At 39.1% G+C, this 21,426-nt stretch overlaps 1 protein-coding gene across 1 annotated transcript in view; it reads right to left on the bottom strand.

Annotated features, from left to right (window-relative positions):
- The window catches only part of KIF13A (kinesin family member 13A), a 2,301,375-nt gene that overhangs the window by 514,013 nt on the left and 1,765,936 nt on the right, over positions 1-21,426 (bottom strand). The window contains exons 22-23 of the mRNA XM_044065730.1: positions 19,883-19,975; positions 7,289-7,441 (exon numbers count right to left, since the gene is read on the bottom strand). Coding sequence (XP_043921665.1) covers positions 7,289-7,441; positions 19,883-19,975 — 246 coding nt within the window. The remainder of the gene's footprint in view (positions 1-7,288; positions 7,442-19,882; positions 19,976-21,426) is intronic.

Raw genomic sequence — 21,426 nt, 5'->3', positions numbered from 1 at the left:
AGAATTTAAGATTTCCATTTCATCATCTTCAGAAAAATTTTTGAGAATGTAACCAAGTAAATCTTTTGATGACTGACATTGAAGAATCTGCCCTATAGATAGCATCAGCGATGACATAAGCATGCACGAAGATATGTTTAATTACAAGAAAAGCAGATACAAAAGAGCCATTCAAGGAATTATTCATCTCAAAAAAGTGGAAGGCTTGCAGTTAACTTTTTTATGTTCTCAAAAGAGAGAATGAAAAACCTAAACATGCAAGCCTAACAGTTTACAATTCTGAATGTTTTAAGTGGCAGAATAACATTTTCCCACATTTGTCAAAAGTATCTTCATCCTTGTCAGTGGGAATGGGATTAGCATTAACAAAGTATCCAACTGGAGTAGTTTTAGATTGGGTCATCTTTAGGGTTAGAAAAGTATTTGCGAGTCTGAGGAACCATATACAACCCATCAGACTTCCTAGAGCAGGAAGCTGACTGTCAGTTATGCTGTAAAATGTCAGGAAAACATTCCCTAAAGCAAATAAAACAGGAGGGACAGTTGCAGGCTGTCGAATATCCAGCTGTAACAAATCATAATATATTTGCCAGGCAATAGGAATTAAAAAAAAATCTTTCATTTTAGATAAAGAGAGGTATGGAGAGAAATTCAAAATACCTTCCTCAGAATCAAAATCCTGATAAGAAAATCTTTAAGCACAACCTTCTCCCACCAATCCCTGCTTTACTGACTGAAATCTGAGTCAGAAAGAGAAGGAACCCTTTCTTTTATAAACAGGAAGTAGTAAAAGAAAAGCAGAAATTAATTCCCTAGCAAATTAAAGCGAATCTTTTCTGCCCACTGAAATAGAAATGGAAAAGTCATTTTTTTTTTTTCCTGAGGAACTCCCTGGAAAAGGACCAATTCAAAACAGTCTATCCAAGGGCTCAAGCTCCCTTTCCTGGCTAAGCAATAGGCCTTCAGCTATGCTTTACCCAGAGACTGAAAAAGTGAGTTTTCCTTGCCAGTGGTAGGGCAATTCTACAGCATGGAGGATGGGTCTATACTCTAGTCCTTAGCGGTTGCAGGTGCTGCACCAGAGGGTCTGGGAGAGAATGGTGAGTGGTTCGAAAAACCAAATCCAGCACAGAGGAGTCTTCCATCAGAAACTGAGGCAAAACTGCAACCAGCCTGACAGCAAAGACTGCCTAAAAGCTCTTTTCTTACAAACAGGGGAAGGAAGAACTAAAGACTAACAATTGCTCTATAGGTCCAGCTACAAAGGAGGCCTCAAAGATAAGTAACAGAGCCTGAAATAGTTGGAAACCAGTGCCAGTCAAAAAGAGGGTTTTGAGGTAAAAAAAAAAAAAAAAAAAAAACACACTGACAGTTGTCGAAAGTATCAAACCCTGCCTCTAACGCAAAAATATGTAAAAATATACAAGTAAAAGTTAAAACAAAAAACATATTTTATGCAAAAGGTTACAACAAGCTTTCACTTTAGTTAAAAAAATAAATAAACTTCTCAGACAGGATGACAGTCCATACAAATAAAGTTTCCTAGCCCAAACAAATACATTTACAGAAAAAACTCACTACATTTCTTCAAATAAATACAGGAGTGTGAGTGTTTCCCAGTAGGGGGATTTATCTGCCCAGCCCTGAAGTATCACAAGCAGACCATCAGATTCACAAAACCAGCACAAGAAGTACGCTTCCAAGGAATGACAGCTCAAACTTTTTTTGCAACCAAAATGTGCAACAAAGCTTTGAAACGCTTGCTATTCTAACTGTCTTTATATGAGATCTTGCTCAGGGTCCTGGTAGTTACAGTCTGTAGAAGGCGCCTTCAATCACTGAAAAGCTGGCTGGGTTGGTCATATGCTTGGTGGATATAATCCAAACAGCTTAGGCTCCTGCAACAGTGATCCAATGCTGAACATTAAAAAAATAAAGTAATACTAGATCCACCACAACAGAGAGATAAAAGCCCTCACTATGCCAAAGGTGACCGGAGCTGAATTAGCAGCTCAGTTGCCTTTTGGAGCTGGCATGTGGAGGATGGGCATGGCCTATTTTGGGGACAGGGTAGACTAGGGTTCTGTAATGCTACAATTCTTTGTGGGGGGGTGGAGATGTACGGACTGCCCTGGGCTGGGTGTTCAGCCAGAAAGCTGTACCTGCAGTAGTACTCTACAGATCTACAGAAGTATACATTCACACAGGGAAGACATAAGGAGGCACGTCACTTGTTCCCTACCTTATATCACACACACTCATTGCTTGGATGTATGCACAGTACCCTCATGGCTGCCTGGATACTGGCCACTCTGGGCATCTCTCATTCCCATGTTGGGGATACCCAGTATGTGGGCGGGGGGAGACAGACAGGCTAAAGTCCAATCTTGCAGGCAGAGGGGAAAACAGCATTTAAAAGAAATACTGAAGTACATCTCATCATGTTTTGGAGAGACTGAAGATACTTCTATAAATTTTCAGTCTAATCAGTGAGCTTCATCTGCACCCCAGTTTAAGGAAAGTAGAATTACCCATTCGGTTGACATACAAGTCTTAATTATGGCAAATTTAACAGGAAAATGGTAAGACAGTGAACAACACAGTAGCAAGTATTAGTCCCCCTCCCACAAAACAAAAAAACAAACGTTTTCCGGAGTAAACAAATTTTTCACTGGTCAACCCTAAATCAGAAATGGCAATAACAATATACATATATGAACACATTTACACTTCAAAGTTACAACAGTCGTCTTTAAGCAATATTTCTTTATACTACATATGGGATATATGCTCTGCTTCAGCAAAATGTCTGAGTCAGAAGCAAAAATCTAGTTACCATTAGGCGTGACCATTTCAACAGCAGGAACATACTCCATAGTGGATAAATCAATACACTTCCTTAAATTAACTTAAAAAGTTAACACTGCATGAAGAAACAAGGAGTGCTAAAGTCTGCTAAAGAGATAAACATCTACTTTGTGGGAATAACCCCAAATAAACTAAGAAAAAGTATTCCTGGCATTATCAACCCCAGGCCTTTAGGAAAGTTTGTTACTACACAGTTTACAATACCGTTTGGTGCAAGGTGTGCACAGCTATCACGAGACAAGGATATCATCTTTCAGTATGCAACACGAAGTGCATGACTACTCAAGAAGTACCCATTACAGACTCTCAGTATGTAACATGGGTTGCAGTTTGATATAACAGTTAAGGGGTGTTTACCTCACAGGCAAGCAGTACAAGGATTGATTCTTATCACAAGAAATTGGCCAGGCTTAAAATTGTCCACAAAACCAGCTAGCCTAGTGCTTACCTATGAACCTATATCAAAGTTAAGGGTTAACAGTGAAGGCAAATCCACACCACTGTCTCTGATTTAACTTTGGGCAGCTGCACAAGACAATTTTGCTTCAAAAACAGAAGCAGTTCTGCTATTAAGTCACTCCTGAGAACACAGGAACTTGGAGAACATCTCTCCCACCCCTCAATTTTGTTAATTTCATCCCACAGTTTTTTCCTATATAGTATCATCAAAATGTAGGCAAGTATCACAATAATAATTCACTATCTTTCCATTTATTCATTACTTCATTTCTTGCATAATTTCAGAAACAGATTTCTATTAATCAACATGACACAGGATATAACATACTTTTGGCACTTTTCAGTATTAGTCAACCCACAATTTTATATCTTCAGACTGTCTTGCTGAGAAAAGTGCAGTACTATAAAGTGCACACAACTGCTGAAGTGAAACTCACTTCCAAAGAGATAGCCGTTATGTAAATCTGTACATGAAATACAAGAATGAATGATTTAGACTACAGCATTATATAAACAGCTACTTCCCTGCTCTTGCATGGAACAAGCTCTCCATGAACCTTAGAAACATTTCCTACATCCACAAATTCAATAAAACTATCAAAAGGTACCTTAATAGCACATGGATTTGCCTCTGTAATCATCCCACATGAACCCACCCCTTCCTCTATCACTATCCTCTCTATTCCTCCCTTCTGTACTACCATAACTCACTTAAGTGCTCTGTATTGTACAATTACCCCTCTGAAGACAACCTAATATGCAAATTCATTCAAATGTTTTATTGTACATTTCTTTGCTATGATTTTTCTTCAATGTTATAATGCATCTTACTATATTGTACTCTGGAGCTTTATCTGCATTTAATTGTTCTACTATAAATCTTTCACTGTATTCATCTTCATCTTTGTAGATTTTCTTGTTTACTTGTACTGTGGAGCTTTTCTCCTCGGGCCTCCACTGAAAAAGGGATTTTGCTCAGATGGACTATCCCGGGTAACAAATGTCAAAAATAAACACCACAAAAAAGGTCACAATCATCAAAGCCCCCCTTTTCCCGATTTTCTACATTGGGTCGGGGTGTCATGTCAACTGCTGCCATCTCTCTATTCAATGCCACTGCCCTACTGTCTTCGACATTTATGCCTGACTGCTACAGGTCTTCTCTCACACAATCCATCCACCCATTTGCCAAATAACCTATTTTACTCTTGCCAAGGTCAACAGAAGCAAAATCAAGAAACTGCATTCCAGTGCTAGAAGTTTAAGGGATAAAATGGTTTATAGCATAACGGCATTCAAAAAGGGGAATGCAGACACTGGTATTGTCACTGGGAGGTGGTATAATTACTGCAAATGACTGGATTCCAAAGCTGAAGGGATGCACAGAATTCAGGTGATTTTACTCAGTTAAGATGGGTTTATTTTGGGGGCTCTTTTAAACAGTCTAAACTCGCTGTTAAGTGGTCTAAGTGCATTCCCTGAAACCAAAGTCACAGCGGCACTTCACTGCAAACACAGTGCAAGTAAAAATGATTTTGAAACTGCTTAATTACTTTCTCCTGAATCCTGCATCTTCTCATAATTTTGGTGCTACATGAAAACATCACTTCAGTGTTAGAATCCCCAGCTTACATTTCCCTAATAAAGACAAACAGCAGATTTAGACTACAACTATCAGACAAATAAATGTATAAAACACATCTGGTTGAAATCAATTTATCCACCCATAAAATGAACATACATATATACAGTGGATATAAAAAGTCTACACACCCCTGTTAACATGCCAGGTTTTTGTGATATAAAAATATTAGACCACAATAAATCATTTCAAAACTTTTCCCACCTTTAATGTCACCTATAACTTGTTACAATTCAATTGAAAAACAAATCTGTTAGGGGAATAATATAAAAAATAAAAAATGTACAATACACTGGTTGCATAAGTGTGCACACCCCTAAACTAATACTTTGTTGAAGCACCTTTTGATTTAATTACAGCATTTAGTCTTCTTGGGTACACACCTGCCATCAGAGACTCTGATTAACCCCAAATAAAGTTAATCTGTCCTAGTAGGTTTTTATCGACATTTACTTAGTTGCCTGCTACAGCAAAAGCCATGGTTCGCATAGAGCTTACAAAGCATTAAAGGGATCTCATTGTTGAAAGGTATCAGTCAGGAGAAGGATACAAAAACATTTCCACAGCATTGGATATACCATGGAACACAGTGAAGGCAGAAATCAAAAAGTGGAGAAAATATGGGGCAACAGTGACGTTGCAAAGAACTGGAAGTCCCACCAAAACTGATGGAAAGACGAGACAAAAACTGGTCAGGGAGGCTGCCAATAGACCTACAGCAACACTGAAGGAGCTGCAGGAATTTCTGGCAAGTACTGGTTGTGTGCTACACGTGACAGCAATCTCCATATTCTCCATATGTCTGGACTATGGGGTATGGTTGCAAGACAGAAGCCTTTTTCTTGCACAGAAAAACATCCAGGCCTGGCTAAAATTTGCAAAACAATGCATCAAGGCTCCCAAAAGCATGTAGGAAAATGTGTTATGGTCTGATGAGACCAAGGTTGAACTTTTTGGCCACAATTCCAAAAGGTACTTTTGGTGCAAAAACAACACATTGCTTCACCAAAAGAACACCATCACCACGGTGAAGCATGGTGGTGGCAGCATCATGCTTTGGGGTTGCTTTTCTTCAGATGGAACTGGGGCTTTATTCAAGATGGAGGGAATTATGAACAGTTCCAAATAACAGTCACTTTTGGCCAAAAACCTTCAGGCATCTGCTAGAAAGCTGAAGATGAAGAGGAATTTCACCTTTCAATGGGACAATGACCCCAAGTATGCACCCAAATCAACAAAAGAATGGCTTCACCAGAACAAAATTAAAGTTTTGGAATGGCCCAGACCTAAATCCAACAGAAAATCTGTGGGTGACCTGAAGAGGGCTATGCACAAGAGATGTCCTCGCAATCTGACAGATTTGGAGCACTTTTACAAGGAAGAGTGGGCAAATATTGCCAAGTCAAGATGTGCCATGCTGATAGACTCCTACCCAAAAATACTGAATGCTGTAATTAAATCAAAAGGTGCTTCAACAAAGTATTAGTTTAAGGGTGTGCACACTTATGTAACCAGCTTATTGTACTTTTTTTTTTTTTATATTTTTTCCCCTTACAGATTTGTTTTTCAATTGAATGATACAGGTTATATGTCACATTAAAGGTGGGAAAGGTTTTGAAATGATTTATTGTGGTTTAATTTTTTTACATCACAAAAACCTGGCATTTTAGTGTGTGTGTGTGTGTGTGTGTGTGTGTGTGTGTGTGTGTGTGTGTATATATATATATATATATATGTATGTATGTATGTATATGTGTGTGTGTGTGTGTGTGTGTATATAAATGTGTAGGGCAAACATTAAGAAGGCAATATTTGCATTTAATCTGTTTGCAGTACTCTCCACTCCAACTAAGGTTTCTTAGGACGGTTTCACATCCACAGCTTTTGAAACTGAAGCACCCCTAAAATATCGGTCTTTACCCAAAAGCAGGAAAGGTCTTTGACTTTTGAAACATGGAACACTGCTGTTTCAGAGATACAGATCATGATATTATGACTTGACAGAATGAGACAGAAAGGCATGTATACCAAAACAAAAACAAAAGACAAATAAAGGCATGGTATTTTGAAGATAGCCAGAAAACAGTAATGAAAAAATGAACACAAGTTCAAATGATAACACTGCTTATAAATTTTTTGTCTCAAATAATCAGCCTAGACCAAAAACCTTCTACATTTGTGTGAGGCAGAAATTCCTTGAGAATTATTACCGTTTCTCTGGAATATTCCTGATCACATCAGACTCTGGATACTAAAGCTGGAAAACTAAAACAATCCCTCAAGTCTACAGCAAAGGCCTCCTACAGACTAAATAATTACCTGCCTCAGTCGCTCCAGACTCAGAATGCTCTCTACCTCTAACACCCCTCGAGTATATTTCTCAATGTAGGTTTCTCCATCTGATGAGCTTTCATTCTCACTCCGTGCAGCCATTAATGCCAGTGTTTCTCGATCCTCAGTTTCTTCTGTGGCCTACAAATAAGAAATCAACCTTAACCAAAATTCTGTCATCAAAACACCGGGTAACCTTATAAAAATCCATGACTCATTATTTTTAAAGTGTAACCAAAGTCACAACTTATTTACTCTTCACATTTCAACAAATCATTCACCACTATTAGAAAAATATACAATATTTCTCACAGGAAGCTTAGTCTGAAAAAGACATTAAATTAAATAAATTAAAAGACGCACAACTTATAAAACAAGTTATTGTTAACTTGAGGGACAAACTAAAAATGTTAACTGAAATTACATGACATTGTGATAACTGAAGGACAGTGATACAGTTGTTTAGAAACACCATGTGACATTTGCTCTGTGCTTTCTGCAGAAACTGCCAAAAGATGACACAGTTATAAATACATTTCTTACATTTATAATGCTTAATATAAATAAATAAATACCCCCCTCCCCACCTTTTAATTTAGGGAAGCATGGCTCATTTTACCCAATAGACAACTATTATCAAAAGGCAGGGAAAGTGGGGGGCGTCTAACTTGGTGGTCCAAGATGTTATGGGTGCGAATGGCAAATGCCAACGGGACAGCAGTGTAGTACCAGCACACAAATTAATGTGGATACTGCATTTGTAGTCACTGCAATGTAGCAAGCCACTTGTTACATTTGTAGTTAAGTGACACACTACAGTTTTAGTGCAGAAGAGCCTTTTTTTTTTTTTTTTTTTTTTTGTTGGTCCTCAACTTAGAGTTGAAGGGGACATGATCAAATTCAATTTGAAATTCTATGCCTTGAATGCAGTACTAAGGGAGCCAACAGAAGATCACGAATGTCATACTAAAAATAAATATCAATAAAAGAAAACATGACAGATGCATTATATATCACCTTCCAAGATCATGGAACAATCTTCTCCTTACAACTGAAAAACTGGAACCTGCCAGATATTACCTTTCTTCAAAACTAGATACATTGTATGTGTATATGTGTGTGTGTGTGTGTGTGTGTGTGTATATATATATATATATATACATAGACACACACACATATATTTATATACACACCCATACACAAGCACTCATGGTTTATGTTCATTTTCTCCAATTGTCATTGGTTTGACTGTGTGAAAATTTAAAAAAGTGTACAAATGAATGAGTGTGTTTTGAATGCTAATTTGTGAAGTTTCAGTCATACCAAAAGTTTAGATATTAAGAGGCAGAAATGTGTGCAGTGTTTACAGGTTAGGGTTACAGTAAGGGATAGGAAAGGGGATTTAGTGCTGAACATGTGTGGTGTTATGTGGATGAATATCAGTATCTTGTGTATGCTGCAGTGTTATGGAAAGAGTTTTTATAAGGTAAGATGTAGGGCTGGGGTTAGAGGCAAAGGCAGTCCCTACAGTTAGCCCCCACTTGTGAGGTGATGGATGCAGGACCATTCATTCCATGGCTGGAAGGCCTTATGGGACCCCTTGCTTCTTGGAAATGCAAGAGATAGGAAGTAAAGAGCAGCCTAGACTGACATATATGATGGACTCCCTTTCCTCTCATTGGAGCTCCTAATCCTGCAGTGGCTCAAATCTAGCTCATTTAGTACTGCTTGTATGGAGAATGCATGCCTATGCCCATATGCTGATCCCCAGCTTTAGGCCAGTGCATGCCCTACAAGTAATACACCCACAGTGCTCCCACTAAATGTTACTCAAGTAGCGAGCCACAAACACCTCCAACTCTTAGATAGGTGTGCTGACAATGGCTATTAACTCACACCTTCACCATTCAGCTCCCTCCTACGCCTGCACTGCTAATCAGTCCTGGAATACCTAGGTCTCAGTCAGGGCTTCATCTTTCAACACTATGTAGACTTCTTTTTAAACACCTTCATTAAATTTTCACTTAAAACATTGCTAGACATACATTAATATAAAAGAAAACAAACCATATTAATATATTTAAATTACATGCACTATAAATTGCATATATGTTTACCTCATTTTGGACAACACATTACATAAATTGCTCAATTTCAGCCTTCCTTTAAACTTCACTCCTCCTGAAGATTATTTTGCATATATTATTCCCACAAATTCCATTTATTTGTATGTAATTTGCTCCTTCTCTTTTCTAAGGATCCAACCTCCAGTTCTTTTATTTCTTTTACAATATTTAGTACTTCGGTTACAGCTGGTCTACATTTTGATTAAAATTTTCTTCTAACTGCTTTTGTTGACAGCCAACATTTTTAAACTTAGTAAGGTCTTAACATATATATGCAGTTCAGATCCAGTGTCTCTGTTGAAAAGAATAATTTCCGTAGTTACAACCATTTGCTCCCTCTAACATTTCTGACAGAATACTCGCTAGGAAATTTAAGATCTGCAATGCATTACACCCCTCAACCCCCCCAAAAAAAATGTTCCTAGTTACCTTTCTCTTTTTCTCTTTCCCATCACACATTTATCTACTGAGGAAAATTTTTCTAAAGCCTGCTCAAGGTATAATAATACATATGCAAACACTTCTAAGCAAAAATTCTAAACCTTCTAGACTCTGTTGCATACTTGGGTGCAATACACACGCCCACCTCATTGTCTCTTAGTAATTAGGTTCATAGGCTGATACTAGGCTATCTGCCCTAGGGCATTTATAAGCCTAGCCAGAGTGTGTTTGGCTTTCACCACCCTTTTAGATTTGTAGACTGTGCCTTTGAATAGTAGGTCACAGAATATAGTCCCTTTACGGTTAGTTTATTGTGCCTCTGTCTAGCAGGGACCCAGAAGAGATCCCGGGGGTATACTTACGATCTCCCATCCACTCGTCAAGATTTCTCTTGAAGAGGGTCAGTGAGGGGCTCTGCCTAACCTGGACTGGGATTTTGTTCCAGAGTGAAGGGAGTCTCTGGGATATGAATCTGTCCCTCCAGCATGTCCTATTTATTTCTGTGCTGAGGTTTAAGTCTCTGGAGCGTGTAGCTCTAAGGGATTTGGATTTCTTGAGGTGGAGCATGTCCATTAATTCTGGGTTGGACATGGCTTTATATGTCAGGCACAGATCGCCTCTGAGTAGGCGGTAAGCAACTGAGTAGAGCTGGAGTTTCTTTAGCCAAACTGCATAGGGCATCTGCTTGAGTCCCTTGATCCTCTTGGTGAGGTACTTCTGGGGTCTTTCCAGTTGCTGCAGGTGTCGGGTAAGGTACATCCCAAATGGGGCATTGTATTCAATTATGGGCCTGATGAGTAATGAATAGAGTGGCACAAAGACCTCTCTTGATCTAGATGTGAAACCTTTTGTGATGAGGTGAGCTATATAGAAGGTCTTTCTAACCACTTTGGCAACGTGATTGTCAAAGGAGAGATTACTATCTACTTGGGTCCCCAAATCCCTAATTACTTTTTCCGTACTTAATAGATTACCTCCTATGTGGTAGTCTGTGGGCACTTTGTTTTTCCCAAAGGGGATGACTATGCATTTTTTAGCATTTAGCTTCAGGCCATGGCTTTGGCACCAGTTATCTGTCACTGTGAGACCCTTTTGGAGGATGCTTGTGTCAGCCGGAGAGAGTCTATTATGGCACCCAGTTTGCAGTCATCTGCGAACTTGGTCAGCCATAGTCCTCCCATGTTTGACTGTACCTCAGAGAAATAAATACCGAACAAGAGAGGTCCCAGGACTGAACCTTGTGGGACTCCACTTGTGACTGGTTTAGAGTCTGACAAGGCACCTGCAATTCTGACCACGTGGAGTCTATCCCTGAGCCAGTTCGCAACCCATCTTGTGACATAGGGGGTTGATATTTAAGCTAGTGAGCTTATTTGTGATTCCTGAGTGGGGTATTGTGTCGAAGGCTTTTGTGAGGTCCAGGTAGGCTGTGTGGACTACCTTCCCTTTGTCTATGGCCCTGGTAACTGTTTCAAAGAAGTCAACCAGGTTCAAGAGGCAAGATCTGCCTTTAACAAAGCCGAATTGGGTAGGATCCAGTGTCTGACGGTTTCCGATATCATTGTTTATGAGTTCCATGATGATACGCTCCATAGCTTTGCAGACCAGGCTAGTCAGGCTTATAGGGCGATAGTTTCCGGGGTCTGTTGTGGCACCTCCCTTGTGGAGCGGGACCACCGTTGCTGAACGCCATTCCTTGGGTACATATATCCTGTGGTAAGGCTGAGCTTGAACAGTGACTTAATGTGAGGGTTAAGTTCATCTTGTAGCTCGTGTAAGACGCAGCCCGGGACACCGTCCGGTCCCATTGTGCTTTGTTTTTTGCTTTGGAGAGGGCAGCTCTCGCCTGTTCATCTGTGATGTCAGGGAGGCTACACTCTGTTGGGATGGAGATTTGCTCTTTTGGGGGGGGGGGGGAGAAATTTGCACTGAATCTGTCTGCCAGGATATTGGCAATGTCTGTGGGTTCAGTGTATTTTTTGTCATTTTGCAGTAACTCGGAGCATATCTGGGAGTTGCCGCCCAGGTTCCTGACATAACTAAAGAAGACCTTGTGATTGTCCTTAGTATTTTGTGCAATTTTTCTTTCGAAGCTAGCCTTAGATGATTTTATGAGGGATTGTAGCTTCTTGCTAGTACTGATCAGAGATGCCTTCCCTTTTTGGGATTTTGCTCTTTCATGTAGTAGCTTCCTCCTTTTGTTGTATAGCTTATTTAAGGCCGGGGTCCACCAGGCAGGTCTCCTGCCTTTGGAGGAGTGTGTCTTGGTTTTATTTGGGATAGCACGATCCATACATTCCTGTAGGTGTCCAGAGAATGCGTTTGTGAAGGATTCTGCGGTTTGAGCCATGTTTTCCACTGCCCAGGGGTTTTAAAGGATACCACCTCAGTTTTGAAAAGTGTGAAGTTTGCTTTTGAGAAGTTCTTCACCGTGGTTACCTTGGCTGGGGGTGGGGACAGGATATGGATGTCCAGTGATATTAATTTGTGGTCTGACCTTATCAGTGAGGGGTAATACCTCTGGTGTGGAACATAGAGTCCCTATGTTTGTGATGACCAGGTCCAATATGTTTTCCCCTCTTGTGGGGGTGGTGACCAGTTGTTCCATAGCATTTGAGTTTATAAATTCTAGGAACCGTTGGGTGAGGGTGTGTGGGCTTGAGTAGTTTACCCAGTCAATGTTTGGGTAGTTGAAGTCACCCAATATAATGGTGTTTGGAGAGACCTTCATGTTCTCCAGTGTTCTCAGGAAGGCCTAGTGGGGTTCCTGAGTTTGGGAGGGTTGTCTGTAGCAGGCTATAAACTGAAAGGCAGTTTTGCCCACTGTTAGTTGCACATGGATGGTTTCTGTTGCTTTGTGCAGTGCTACTAACCTGGAGGTGTGGGTATTTTTGATGTATATGGATACTCCCCCTCCTTTTGTGGTTCGGTCAGAGTTTTGTCGCCGAAAAGCATGGTATGAAGTATAACCTGGTAGTGCTGGGGTGCTTTCGGGAGCCTTGAACCAGGTTTCTGTTACTGCACAGACATCGATGTTCTCCATACTGAGGAGAGTCTCGAGTGCGTGCATTTTGAGGTTTAGACTTCTGGCAGTGAGCAGCATTACCCTTAGTTTCTTTTTCCTTGTATTGTCTATGGAGGTGGGTTTGTCTTTTGAGCCTTGCCTAAAAAAAGGCACTATGGGGGGTGCAAGAGCCTTTGCCAGTATTCGAAAGCCCAGGGGTGACAGGTGCAAGCCATCCCTAGCGAAGCAACGTGGCTTGTCGAGCATGTCATCCCAGGCTGACAGACACTGGATCCCCTTTGAATGACACCAATACTTTAGCCAATTGGTAAAACCTATCATTTTGTCTTTATACTGTAGCACCATTCTTGGTGAGGATAAGATGCTACTCAAGGTCAGGGTCATACCAGCCTGGGCTACATGATCAGAGAGCTCCTCTAGGTCTCTTTTCATGTAGTCCAGGGAGGTACATCTCAGGTCATTCACACCAGCATGGACAATGACGGAGTCATATTTGTACTTGCTTTGGAGTGACCTGAGTGCGTGTGTTATGTGGCGGATCCTGGCACCCAACAGACAGCTTACAGTGACCTTCTCCTTGTTCAGCCTGGTGAGTGGGACGTCAGTGTGTCTGACTATAGAGTCACCTATTACAAGTGTATTAGGTGTGTTGTTTAGCCTTAAGGGCTGTGACTGTGTGGCACACTGACTTTGTGGACTATGTGATATGTAGGTATTGTTGTGGGGTAGCAGTTGTTTGGGTGTCTGCTCTGAAGGTCTCTGCTGCTTAGGGAGATTTTTATTTAGAGCCTCCGAGTATGTTTTTGTGTGTTTATGTGTTTGGTTTGTTGTTGCTATAGGTCTATGTGAGACTGGATTTGTGGTTTGTGTGGTTACCTTCTTCTCTTGATTGACTGTGCCAGACATGGGTCGAGAGAGCTCAGCCTCCAGTTTGGCAATATAGTTGCATCTCTCACATATATTTGAGTTTGTTGGGAGGAGGAGAGGGTTGTCTGTGTACATAAGGCAGTTGTAACATTGCCGTAAGATTCCCATATTCATCAGCTGGACTGGAGAGTAAACATGAAACTGACCGTTGGACATGTCAGGATATTTATGATTACTACTTTTGACTGATCTAGGAGGATCAGTTAAGTATTTAGAAGAGTATAAGAGGTTTTAGTGCTTTAAAATTTCAAGTGCAAGTGAAAGGCTATAAAGTGAAAATAGAGTGCTTCCTTTGAGATACAGATCAGTTCCAAGGGAAAAAGTGAAGAGCAGACTCTGTGGAGCCGGTAATAGTTTAAACCTGTTTAGGCGGCGCTGCCCGATTCTGCGCTATGCGCAAAATCACGCAAAGCCACGCTAAAGCGGGTTTTTAAACAGGGGACTTGAAAGAGCTAGGAATTAGCCCAAAATGGCCAATAAACAAGTGCTGAGATCACTTCTCCAGGGACAGATAGGCTGCTCAAAGCTCCCCACTCCCACTGGTGAACAAAGAAGCTTCCTTCTGTCCAAGTCAGGATATGGGCAACACAGGAACTATTCTAAAGTCTGGAATACAGCAATACCTGTATTAGGGACTATTCTAGCTCAGGAAAGGCGGGAAAACAACGATTTGTTTTGTTTTTTTTTTCTAAACAGGCAACAGAAAATGCACAGTAAATAGCTTACACAGGCTAGCGCACTTGAGTGAGCAGCCTCAACAGTTAAATCAACAAAAAGACAAACTTTAAAGTGCAGGTATTAAATAAATGCAAAAAATAAGCTTAATTCTAACAAAAGAGCAGTTTTTACTCGCTTTTCGGAGAGAATAGACAGTCGCAAAGGTAAAGACAGTAAAAGGTACTTAAATCAGGTAGCAGTCACTCTTTTTCGTCTCTCTGCTGCTAGCACAACTCTGCAGGACCACAAGGAGCTTTGCTGAGTCGGAACAAGCACAAAAACCGCACCAAGGCGGGTTTTTAAACAGGGGACTTGAAACAGCTAGGAATTAGCCCAAAACGGCCATTTCCCTTTCTAGTCTTTTTTCCCATTCCCTTCTAATGATTTTCATAGTTATCTTGCAATATTTTATCTGTCCTACTTATTATGCCTTTAATAGTAGCTTCTGCTCTAGTCTTGACTAAAACTCCAGGAGAGCAGGTCTTTCTCTTAGCACTCCCCTATCCTTTTCTCTTTGCTTATACTATGAGATCAAACTCTGGTAGAGAAGGTAATCTCTCTCTTGCAGTCCAAACTGTTCCTTGGCCTTATCCTGCTCTATTACTTTTCCCTCTCTAGTTATTTGCTCCCAATACCTTGTTTCCTTTGCCATTTTTTTCTAGTAAATCCCTGCCCCTCTTGCTTTGTGTTCTGCAGCCATACTTAAAATAATCACTGCAGCCCTGTTTATTTTTAATGATGTAGTCCAAAGACAAATGTTAAATACTGATGATTTAATTGCAATTACATAATTAGATGAATTGATTAGGAATGTTATAGAGAGAGATTATAACAGGAATATGACAGAAAAAAGAAAGCACAGATTCTGGCAGAAAAGTAGTATTACATATGATCCATTTTTATGAACAGGGATAGAATACTAATAAAATAGACAATGGGCAGAAAGCTTCATAATCTCACTGACATATAACAAACACACATTCACATTTAGTACAAGAAATAGTAAATACTTGCATATTCTGAGGAATTTAGATGCAGCAAAAGATTCCATGCAGGACAGAATGGCCTTCACATACAAGAAAGTTTAAAATCTGAAACAAAATATGTGCTATAAGGAACAGAATGTATGTTTGAACAACAAGCAAGGTGTACGGAAAAGTACCTTTTGCTGCACTGAATGTAGTTTTTGTTAATATATATTTTATACATCCAGTAACAAATAAATAATTTAAAGTGTATGCTGATTGTGATATGAAATGTGGGTTATACTGTAAACTGTCAAGAATGGACATTTTTCTTTATAAGAATAACCACTAGAAAATTAACACCATACAGGAGATGATTTATCTGATGATAGATCAGTTATAACTAATGCATTATTTAAACATAAAAGCAACTTATGAACAATGTATATTTAAATTTGCAGATTTAGATGTGCTTTTTGTGAAACTGAGAGGTGGTGATATGAAAACAGTTACAGAAAATATGGAATAAAGATATATTAATTAAGGGCAAAAAATTTCCTTGGATTAAATGGCACCGTTAGTTTAAAACTTTTATAAAAACAAGGCACTTAAGGAATTAATTTTGTTAAAACTTTTATAAAAACAAGGCACTTAAGGAATTAATTTTGTTAAATAATGATCTTAACTTACTGAGTCTTGTATTTTTTTCAAAGGAAAACCGGATCCACAGACTCAAAAAAACATCTTATTTCACAGTTTGGTGTTTCCTACATTTTAACACCACTCTGTGACTATTTACAGTTTTTTTTAATATTTTTATATGTAATTTCTGAGTCTGACCACATGGGGTCTGGCATCTTGAAGTAATTCTGATTTAGTCTGCCTCTAGGTATACCACAATGCAGTGCTTGTCTGCAAAAAAGAAAAATTGCATCATACAGGCTTCTTTCTTCCTAAAGATCCAGTCACTGCATTGATTTTACATCCATACACTGCTGTCTTTCAGTCAGTTTTAAGTATCATTTCATGCCGTTCAATGATTACTTAAAAGACAAACAGTGCAAATGCCACAGAACAGACTTCCAACATGCTTTTTACTGCTGCGGCTTTTTAGAATGGCTAAACTGCAGTCTTTTGTGAAGCCTGAATTGTACTACTCTGACTCATCTCCCATCCCCCTTCACACCTAACTTCCCTAGCGGTCAAAGTGCTAAGAGTAATTTGAGTTATCTGCTGTGACCGACAGCTCACAGCAGGAGACTTGACTCATGTACTGTTCCTTGTTCTAGCCTTTACTTTCTGTATAGGCAGGGGAAGGCCCCGCATCATAGGTGGGTTTTTAGCACAGTAGTGGTGATGTCAGTTTGGGGAGGGAATTGGCCAGAAAACTACCTATATTCATTGGCCTTGACGACATCAATGAATTGGAGACAGCAGAAAGCTTTTCCAGGGCAGGATAAAAGTTTTTTGAAAGTAAAACCACCACAGTACAGTAAGGTACTGTTCTAGTGGATGAAAGCTTTAGCAATTTGATGTGATTTCATACAACGATATAAAGCAGTGATGTGAAAGCTTGTTGTGAAAGTTCATTGCCTCGAATAAAAGATTGCGTTGCTTAAAGCACAAGTCTGTGACTGAATACAGCAGTTCCATGCTTCCTGAGAAGTTTTGTTTATGTTTTTTTGTGACTGGGTACTTACTTACTCTGGATTTACCTGTAATTGATCATTCTTGTGTCTACAATTCCAGGCTTCCTCAGTTACTTTTTCTTGCAAAGTCATATTTTGCGTCTATTCCTTTTATTCAGTTGGATTGAAGCTTTACAGTCTTCTGTTTATTCACTAGTTTCAGTGTTGCAGGTGGTCTTCCTGATCATTCCATCTCCAACACCAGTCACTGGCTCAAAAGTCCAACGTACTCCTGATTCTTCTAGTCAGTTCCTGTGCTTTGTTCTGTCTTTCAAGCATTTTTCTTTAGAACAATGGAAATGCTTTTGCTGATAAAGTGTTTCTGTGAGCTTTGTTGTCAGAAGAGCAGCAGCAAGTTCTCCTGTTTGCTGGCTCACTCTTTATTGTACAAACTTTATTTCCTCCTTAGCCTGCTCTGTATAAAGAAAAATGTCTTTAATCCAGATGGATATAACAGCATGAATTGTATTACCTGCCTCTTGACATTCCTTGACTGCAAGGATAAACGTAACTTTGTCTGCCTTTTAACAGTTAATAATAATGTCTACCAACACTCTGCTGTCCCCAGTTTTAATACTTTTTCCTTCTAACATAGTTTTGTCAGGAGCAACATTTTCTGCTGGTATGCTTGCATCTTTATCAATATAGTTCATCCAGACTGCTTTCACATAGCCAGGTTTGGAGCATGTGAACTTTCAATTAACAACTCTTGCTATCGAACATCAGTCCAGTTATTTATATTTCACACAATTAAAGCAGTCTGTTCCTTCCAGTTTCTCTGGTACTGCAGAAAATCTCAGGTTTTCTCAGCACATTCTGTCTTTTAATGCCACTATTTTTGAAAAACTTCTCAAGAATCCTCATGCTCAGCCAGCCTTTCTTCATTTTGCACTCTGATTTTTGTAGTTTTAAAAGTTTATTTGAATACCTAGTTAAAGCTTCTATTTTTCAATCCTTTTATTATTTCAGTTTCTATACTCCTTCAATGTTTCACTTATTTTTAAACAACTTGAGTGCATTTGATTTTTTTTTTCTAAATTACTGGAAACATTCTCCTGTACCAAAGGTGAAACCTAGGAGTGTTTTTTGCTGAACAGCTGCAGAATCTTACCAGCTAGAGTTTTCACTTCTCCTTTTTCTGGTTGATTTTCTCTCGGATTCTCTAAATTTCTTCTTTGCTTCCATCCAGGTAATGTAATTACTAGCCACGGATTGAACTTTATCAAAAATGACAGTTTAATTGGGCCTTTTTCACACTGGAATATATCAAATCAACCTGTTGATCAATGTGCAGCCATCTTGGAAGATGTGGACTTCTATTTAAATTTTTGTCTGAAATATCAATATATTTTCAGTGTAAGAATTCATCTGTTTATGGGGGTGGGTGAGTGTTATTTTGACAAGATCTAGTTTTAAATATTTTTTTTAACTTGTCACTGTTCCTAAAATGCTGACAGGCTTTAATACTTTCAGATTTTTTAAGTTATTCATTTTTTAAGCAAGTAAGCGAACTGGTCATACTGGACTCTTCCGTCTCAGCCTGATTCACAAAGGATATGGTAAACACTATATCTATATCTGGACAGGTTAAAGTTAACCAACTGACAATTTGCTTTTGAGACATGGAGGGAAACAAATACATGGAGAAAAAGCTGAACAGACACTGGGAGAACAAAAAACTTCACACAGACAGTAATCAGCATCAGAAATTAACCCAGAATGCTAGAGCTGTGAGAGATTCCAAAATTAACCAGTGCATCTCCCTGTGGCTAATCTGTTTTGATGAATGCTATAACATACATGAGATTTCCAGTGATGGTATAAAATACTCCTCATTGCTAATATGGCAACCTACATGTCTCTTGTTCATAGTCCACTACAATGAATTTATGTTTTTCTCTCTGTACAGGATACCTTATAACCTACTTTTTAAAGTACTAAGTCCAAGGTAAGACACTCCACAGAAAACAAAAGACTGGTAGGTACTTTTTAAAGTACAGGCTAAAGTGGTGGCAGCATAAAATAAACTGGATCTGGAGATGGGGTTTGGATGGTTTCAGGACTGCAAGGAAAGAAGTGGAAAAAACAATATATATATATATTAAAGCAAAGAATATAGCTCACCGGGTATAAAGTACAGTAGTTTTTTTACGTGATTTAGACAACAGTACACATTCAAAATTACTGGCTGAAATGCATCCCATTCAGCCATTCCTATACTGTAACAAACCTGGAACTACACTGAAAGGACTTGGATAACCTAATGTCTGCAACATAAAAGACCTGATGTCACACATGGCAAAAGACAAGTAACTCACTCATGAGAAAGCTGAAACAAGTTAACTTAAGTACAAGTGTTAGCTTCAAACATTTCTGCAGCTGACACTAGCAATCACATTGCATCCACAAATGTAATGCATTTGCAGGAACATCCTTGTTTTACATGGTTGCAAGCAGTTTCTACTTTTTTTTTTACCTTTTGGTGAATGAAACTACGAAAAGCAATACTCAAAATTATAGGAAATGCTGCATAAACACTTGCATTACTCATTACACATCGGTACTAAAATGTGACAGAAGACTTTAATATGTTTTAATTATAAATCTACTGGTTCTGGCACTACGAATCTAATGTCTATATGGAAGAAATTAATGTTTTAAAGCAATTTGCTGAGTTGTCATTTTATTTTTACCTTTGGTATGTTGGATACAATCTCATACGTTACACCACAGGAATACAAAACGTTCTTCATTGACATTCTTCGCTTTAGACTTTGAGTGAAGCTCTAGACAGGAAGAAAAATAACTGTTACATTTCTCATCTTTACTTATCTGCAATGTTTAAGACCTGCACAGTCATACAGACAATAAGGAATATGTCCAGATAAATCATCACTGCTTAGGACTGACACACAGGCCTGGATAGAAACAGGAAAAACAAAAAACCTACATAATAAACACACACTTGCCAGTGACATTTATTTACATTTGATATAGGACGCCTTATATGGCAAAGATGAACAAGGTACACAGCCAACTTCAAATTAATTTCCTGGAAAGTTCCAGTATTGGTATTGTGTATATATCAAGATTCTTAACATGGACTTCTGATGTAGGCCACTCAAGCAGGCTCTTCTCTTCAGCTGGAATCTACCCAGTTACAAATTTGTCAGCATCAGAATCAATAGAAGCCTCTGCCAATGTGAATGCTGCATCTGGGTCAAGGGGCACGCTCAAATATAAACCACACACACACACACACACACACACACACACACACACACACACACACACACACACACATCTCTGATGCACTATGTTCAACCTTCCAGTCAAACCCAATAGCATTACTGCAAGGGAAAATTAATTTAAGGCGGCACACAGAATCACAAATGTTCTTCCAAGTAAATACTTTAGTAAACTTGGTTCCCAGTGTGCAAACACAATATAAGGAGTCAAAATGATTAATAAGGTAACTCCTCCAAATGTCCCCCTACGAACATTTTCAATATGGGGAGCTCTCATACCAGAACAGTCTTCAAAATGCCTTCTGGAGTAAAACAAGCCAATGGAGAAGATTCCAAAGAAGCTCAAAGTATATCTAGAAGATACTTTGATAGGCAGCAGTGAATGGTTCAAGACAGACTGCCCTGCAGAACAGATTAATAAAAGAAAGTTCTACCTCTGGAAAAAAGGCCCAGACTGAACATATGACCCTAAAATGACAAGCTTGTAAGCACAGGTAGCCATGGACATGTTGTGAAATGTGTATTGGAGGCAGTCCTTCTAGCATAGTAACCTTTGACAGCAGTACTAAGTGGCCTACATGCTTCTGTGTCAAAAAAAAATCATACAGGTGGTTAACTACTTAGATGCTGTATAGCAAACCTTACACATCAGAAAATTTAATTATGTTTGACAAAACATTTCACTCAGACCAGAAAGAAGCATAGCTGTGTATAATCAAGTGTGTGAAAGTCTTATACTTCTGCTCTAGAAGTGAGCAATATTTTCAATGAGTTCAAAGGGAAATGTGGTTTATGAGGACAATCAGAGTTCTGACTCATCAAAGCCTGAATGAACATCTAAAAATTTTCTAGGAGATATAACAGTCAGAAGAGAATTTTTTTCAGATGTACTTCAGAGTTGTTCATAGGGTAAAGCTCAAAGAAGGAATAGTTACAGGCTCTTAACTATAACATTCAAGCCCTACAGACAGGAGGCCTAGCTTGCTTCA

Source organism: Protopterus annectens, chromosome 3.part0 (genome assembly GCF_019279795.1).
Source record: "Protopterus annectens isolate FY-2018-M chromosome 3.part0, PAN1.0, whole genome shotgun sequence".
Lineage (NCBI taxonomy): Eukaryota > Metazoa > Chordata > Ceratodontiformes > Protopteridae > Protopterus > Protopterus annectens.
Note: the sequence above shows the minus strand (reverse complement) of the source record. Positions and strands in the feature narration are given on the sequence as shown.